At 39.9% G+C, this 6883-nt stretch overlaps 1 protein-coding gene across 2 annotated transcripts; it reads right to left on the minus strand.

The window, feature by feature from the left end:
• Window positions 1–485: 485 nt before the first annotated feature.
• LOC119278167 (dynamin-related protein 3A-like) lies at window positions 486–6311 on the minus strand. Of its 2 annotated transcripts, none has more exons than XM_037559520.1 (19): window positions 6023–6311; window positions 5903–5931; window positions 5695–5796; window positions 5194–5262; window positions 5066–5125; window positions 4852–4965; window positions 4631–4679; window positions 4446–4555; window positions 4261–4353; window positions 4062–4154; window positions 3793–3930; window positions 3411–3521; window positions 2751–2858; window positions 2609–2651; window positions 2322–2470; window positions 2086–2232; window positions 1418–1470; window positions 1200–1299; window positions 486–1101 (listed from the first exon to the last, which is right to left on the minus strand). In XM_037559520.1, exons 1-19 carry the CDS (start codon window positions 6309–6311, stop codon window positions 907–909), a joined length of 2052 nt encoding a protein of 683 aa, XP_037415417.1. In that variant the 3' UTR covers window positions 486–906. The 2 variants fall into 2 exon arrangements, with proteins under 2 accessions (XP_037415417.1, XP_037415416.1); XM_037559519.1 differs by having other exon boundaries at window positions 2609–2654.
• Window positions 6312–6883: the final 572 nt, after the last annotated feature.

Consider the following 6883-nt stretch of genomic DNA (forward strand, 5'->3'; position numbering starts at 1 on the left):
TCAACGAATTTACAGTCTGTCCCCATTAACCACTCGGGCATCGACCCAGGAATAATTTATTCTAGGGAGGGAGGGGGGTGTTATGGCAACCACGAAAGTGCCGTATATCTGCATCACTTGAAGCATTTTTTGGGCTGCCAATTTCTTTTTTACAAATGCTCTAAAAAGTAGTTAAGCCCTATCATAGGGCAGCTATTGGACATGCTCCAACTTCTGAGTGGAAGAGGGGGCGCAATTTTTTGCATGCACCGATCTATTTGGTCCCCAGAAATCAAAAGGAGAGGGGACGGATTCGTCTCACTGCTATTGAGAGGTTGCAAGCAACATCGGTGAGCCCAGTGTAAAAAGAAAAAAGGAACGCACGTTCTCATCAGAAAACTGTCCAAAGAAAGGGCAATCATGGAGAACACATGCTAACCTGCGACAATCATCAGGATAACAAATCCATCAATGTAATAATGGGGTAACGAAAATATCATATCCGATGCACAAAAAAACATATTCATGTAGCACAACCTCTTCGCATCTTAACACGAACCATGTGAGACTTATCACGGCAAAACCAGCCGTGTTCAGATACAAGTACTCGGCACTAAAACTAAAGGTTCTCATAGCCTCTTCCATGGGTTTTTAACAAAAAAAAATCTATACCCATCACCGGTTTCATTTTAAGTAGAAATGATTGGGCAGTGATATACTGTACAAGAGGGCACATGGCAAAAATTTGGCACCACGCCAATGCTTTCGTTGGGCGCAACACACTAAAAAGAATAGCAATGGCTAGAGAAAAAACATATATCTATTGGGTACCGAACTGACAAACCCAAGGCGGAATGATGTGTTGCTACCAGCACATCCGCTGGCTCAAATCACTACTAATCCAGGGGATGATCGTGAAAGGCAATATCAAAACCCATTGCCACTGAAAGGTTGTTGCTGCTCCCCGGAGTGGCTTGATTTCCTAGGCCTCGTTTGCTTCGGAGTCGAATATGGTGAGCTTCCATCGTAAACCCCATGGACCCGCGGTAGACCCGTCGCATCAGAATCCAGGGAATAGCCCCTCTCGACCGTCTCCGCTTCAAGCGGTATCTCGTCCAAAGTCTGCATCATTGTCAAAGAAACACAAGGTGCAAAATACGTCAGATCAAGTATAGTGCATGACATAATCAGATGAAGATCCAAGCAGTTGCGGAACATACTTTGTAGGCTTGCTGAAGGACCTTAAGAGTATCGCGTATCTGCCTCCTCTTTGTAGTTATTTCGTCAGGTTCTCTAAGAATGTCCCCAAAGAGCTCTTCTCTGCATTGGTATATACGTAAGTATTAATAACTATAATGTACAGCAGCAACAGCAACTAATTTTGCTCTGTTCACCAGACATCATTCAAAATTTCAAGAGTACAAAGTGTCTTCCTCACCTATAAAGGGTAGTTATAAGGAAATTATGCAGCTCCCTTTTCGTGTGATTAACCTGCAAGACAAATCAATCCCTTAAAGAACTGAACTGACAAACACAAAATACTTGGTACTGGGTGTTCTGTGCAGCTTCCAGCCACAATGGACCGAGTCACAAGTAAGGAAAAGAAAGAATGGAAGAGATCCAATCAAATCCACATCTGTCTAAACATGAATGTGTTTTAGAGCAATCTGCCTAATGCAATCAAGCTCACTAGTAAAACAAATGCTTAACGCGGGAGGAAAATTTGATCATGTGCAAAGCATAATAAACACGCCCAACAGTGTTTTGATAATGCCTCCTACGGTGTTGAACCTTGCTTGGCAGTAACTGAGGCCAGAACATTGCTGGGTTTAATATTTATGTACTGTCTCTCATCTAATGCTTACTACTCCCTCCGTTCGGAATTACTTGTCAGAAATGGATGTATCTAGACAATTAGACATATTTTAGTTCTAGATACATTCATTTCCGAGACAAGTAATTCCGAACGGAGGGAGCATGCAACTAAGAAAATAGCACAAGAAGATCGTACACAGAAACAGTTGTCATACTTATTTATACAGATATGTTGTGCACGCAAAAAAAGGCGGCAGTAGGCACTCAACTATTGAGTTACAAGAATCTTACCAGAAAATGCATAATTGCTTTGGGTACGAAATCCTCAACATTTTTCCTGACTATATTGTAGTATGACTGCAGCAGCAATTTTGTGATTGCTATTTCAAGGTCCTCCTGCTCAGAATGACTTTCTGAAGGCTTGAGGACTAGCGGTGGCTGTTTCACAATGGTCTCCATCAATCACTTAACACGTTCAAATAACACTGATATAGAAAAACTAAAAGAGCATGAATAAGATAGCTCACCTCTTTTAACTGTATTGAAGAGAATGAATGTTCCAGGTTGGGGGTAGCTGAAGCATAAGATTTGTTCGTTGAGCTACCTCTTGCTGAAGAATGTGCACGGTCTTCGCTTGAGGTGAATATTGAGCCCCAAAAAGAAGTGCTTCCACTACCTGGAATAAGCGGTTTAAGTAAAATGGGCTGAGGTGAAACTGTACTCTTCCAAAAAAACACTAAGCTGACCTACTGCACTCAAAAATAATAGCATATACATAATCAAAAAAATACATAGCATTTGGAACACTCCTTACCTGAAGATCCTGGTCTCTCTGCCTCAGCAGCAGATCGTACCCCCTGCTAATAATGACCACAACAGCAAAGGAGCATAATCTCAGAAACACTCCACCAAAACAATAGTATACTTACTGATTAAAAAATAGCAAGGCAAAAAACCTGGATCTGGTCGGTGATAACTCCATTTACACCAGTAGTTCTACCCAATAATGCACGTGCTTTTTGGGTTTTTTCAGAAGCCTGTGGCCTATCTGCATCTACTCCATCCTGCAATGTAGTACTGTTACATACTAGTGTCTACCTCAAAAAAAGTGGACTGGCACAAATTACATATGTAGGTTGTGAGTGACGAACATTCATCTGTAAATCAACTTGCTAAAGCGTGTAAAAAATATACTTGCAAGCCCAAAATCCTTATATAGCGCCAGAAATTCTAACATGTACAGCTGGAGTTGGCATGGTATCCACGCCTTCTCCCAACAATATAAATGGTTTGATACTGACATGTTGATGTGATGATTTCCACCGTCGTGGAGCATAACAGGGTCATCATGAATTGCATTGAGCTCATTACAATAAAAAAAATCAACATAGTAGTAACTACTATTGAATAATTGCCAGTTTAGCTATATATTGATAGGAATCTCAACATCGTATATAAGTAACACTCTGCAAAGGCATCACTAATTAAGTCTTCTTCTAATTCCAAACAGTACATGTCACTAACAAATGGAAGCAGTGGGTAACGGTTAAAAAAACTCATTTGCAAGGCATCATTTGCATAAATTACTTATCTAATAATTTAAGAAATATACATACCCTTCTAACCACTGTTGCAGGCAATCTAGCGGCTCTAACTTGTTGCTGTGCTTGTTCTACAGCCTTGCTGCCACCGATGAAACTTGGGTGAGATGTGTTTATGTAATCGGCCTGCACAGTTAATAACATCTCAAGTAAAAATAATGAAAACAGACCAGATAAAAGTGCAAAGAAAGAATACCAAAGGGAACAAATTATTCAGAGCAAAGACTCGCAATAACTTTACAAATAATTAGTTTTAGGGCTATTAAATAAGAGACACAGAATTGTGCATTGTTTTCATCACCATATACGGAAGCTCAAGTCAAATAGGGTCAATTCTCATACGTGTTTGTTAGGATAAATAATAATTGGAATCCTCATAGGGCTAGACAGTGTTTACCTCCATCTCAATGATGTGCGCTATCATATCTTGTGCTGGCTTAAGCCCATCCCGTAGAAACTTCCCAATTACTTCATCCATGCTCCTTCTGAGTATAGGAAACTGCTGCAGCTCATTGCAAAGGCAATGGTGGCTCATCTACAGCAGAACAGAAGTTAGCAAGAGAAGTAAAATATCGAAAGTTGAAAGTTATTTAACCTTATGTGCAAATTTAACCAAATAGATGCTTAAATTTCAGTTTCCAAGATTTTACAGCTCGAAAAACATACCTTAACCAGTTCCTCATATATGAAATCTGCACACTGAAGACTTGGATCAAGCAATCTGCTGATTTGCCTGCGTACAAGGACTTCAAATGGCACCTGATAAATTTTTAGCACAAGGAATTATTATCAGCTGGATTGACCAGTATCCAAACCATCTACATAATAACACAATTCTTACACGAAGGGCACAAGTGCATCATACCTCAGGTACAAACAAAGCACTCCTAGGACCAGTTGCATTTTGTATAGCCATGCGGATATCTTCATCAGTGACATCCTCGCAAGGGTCAACACCCTATAAAAGACATATCTTAGATCTTAATGATAATGGATATGATGAATGCTATGATGTAGCATAATGGAAGATTCAGCAACAAAATTACAAACCTCTAAGCTTTTGACAAAGATAGATTGAAAAATATAGTGAATTCTTGCTCCACCAGAAAGCTCGATTGTTGATATATCTTCGTTTTTTCCTTCTACCATAGACGAGAAAGCTGCAGCACACACACGTTATTTACATTTACAAATAATGACATAGAGAACCAGGAAGGTCATGGTTCAGTTATTACCATCACAGTATTTAGCTAGAATGTTCAAAAGCTTAGCACCTTGCCCAGCCTGCAATGACGAAACATAGGGATTTATCATCAAGGCAAAGACCAAAAGAATTAACAGAAGCAAGATTAAGCCGCCAGATTTTACTAGCTGCTAACCAAATCTACTCGTACAAATGTTAGCAAAAGGTGTATGTTTCTTATCACTTTGACCAAATAAATTTAATTCACCAGACCTTGGACTCGACTGGGTCACCATAAAAGGCATGCTCCTTAGCAATAGCTGTCAATTGAGAACTTATGCGTGCCTTCAGTCCAGGCAGAATAGTTCTTATATGTTGGACCAAGATCTGAAACCATATAGATGCATTTTTAGTTAAATCACAGCATAAATCTGAAAGTCATATAACATGGGCTACAACAGACATCACATCCGCTTCAACAAAATACCTGGTTTAGCTTCTTTGCTAACTGTGGTATCCCACAGTGCTTAGCAAGACCATTGTATGCCTGCAAGGAGTTACATTTCAGAACGATAACAGAAAACTGAAGAAACAATGAACTACACTGCAGCATACCGGATGAGTACGGAAGAAACTTTCTTCTCGGGCCAGAGCCTGCTTGACACTGACATCTGAATTGATATCCTACATCATTTAGCACAATATACATTAGAAAGCTAAATAACTTTTTGTATCACCAAAGACGGTGCTGTGCAATAACATTATATGTTCAAGACATTCCTATGATTAATACTTACTAGCACAGCATTCTGAAAAATGATCTTTGATACATATATAAATATGTGTTAAGTTCGCCAATTTTTTCTACATCAGGTGTTAAGTTCACCTAAAGTTAGTTAGGGTTGTTAACAACTATTTATCGAACAGGCAACAGTCCGCAATGACACAAAATTAGTAAATTACTTCATCTGAAATTCTTTGTTATTATACAGAAAGAGAACAGCAACCACAAAGTTAGGCCACTACCAAACTTGCAAAAGAAAGCGATGTCATGAGGATATTAAGTTATTGGTGCATAATCCTTAAACTAAGCAAACATGCTGCAAACTAAAGTACCTGCTGGCTGCGGTTTACGACGCCAACATAACCAAGTCGTAATGGGATGACATTCCCCAGCAAAAAATTACGGGCATCAGTGCCCCTGTCCATTATGTCCAACTGGAAGGAAACAGAAGAGCAGTACACATCAGAAGTGGGGTGACATTTAAAGGATGTTACTTTCTTTTTATACAATGACAGTATATTTTAAGGTTCAGGGGCAAACCTTCGTGATAACACCAATTGTTCGAGAACCTACACAAACAAAGAATCCGCCAAGTAAGGTTTGCGTCTTAATAGAAATGGTCTATCGAACTAAACAAATGACTTCGAGAGGCATACATACCATCAGGATCAGCTTGCCGAGCCATTTGAAGAGCATCAGAGTTCGCTAAATCTGCATTTGCTGGAGAAACAGCCAATATGATGCATGTCTTGTGCTTGATATATGACAATATCATTGTCCTTATTCTGGCCTCAATGTCAGTTGGTTGGTCTCCAACAGGCACCTTAGTAATTCCAGGCAGATCGACCAAAGTGATGTTGAGAACATTTGGCGAATAGATCTTCAGACGTATCTGTCTATCTGAGACGCCCTTGTTACCGCCAGCCTCCCTGTCCGTTTCTGCCTGCATCGATGTTGAGTTTATCATTAACAGGTCTTATCACTATTCTAGTTAAAACCAAGTCAGTGCACTACACAATTCTCTGCCCCAGATTATAATTCGTCGCCAAACTAACTTTCCAGCACTTCTTTCAAACAAACACTAGAGTAATTGGATGGTATCAGCCGTTGGATCAACGTCACTGAATATACACAGCAATAATAAAATTTCCAAACAATACTATCATTCGAGGATACCGTTAAGACGTTCAATGTTCAAACCAACAATATACCCCAGAATGCAGCAATACATAAAAGGCACTACGTAAATCCAAAAGAGGGCAAACCAGAGGCCACAATCACTCAAACTAAAATCGCCCCAGAAAGCAGCATGGACCTAACATCAGCACAACCAAATCATGATACGGTGCTAAATAACTGGAATTACCACAATGCCTACCCAAAAGCATCACCTCCCGACCCAAAAATCCTGGTAAGGCAGCAACAGCTGTGCTATATAGCATAATAATATACTCATCAAAAACTGCCACCAGCTTGGGTATGATTCGTCCAAACAACCAGCAGCACCGCAACTACACAATC

Source organism: Triticum dicoccoides, chromosome 3B, assembly GCF_002162155.2.
Source record: "Triticum dicoccoides isolate Atlit2015 ecotype Zavitan chromosome 3B, WEW_v2.0, whole genome shotgun sequence".
In the NCBI taxonomy this organism is placed as follows: domain Eukaryota; kingdom Viridiplantae; phylum Streptophyta; class Magnoliopsida; order Poales; family Poaceae; genus Triticum; species Triticum dicoccoides.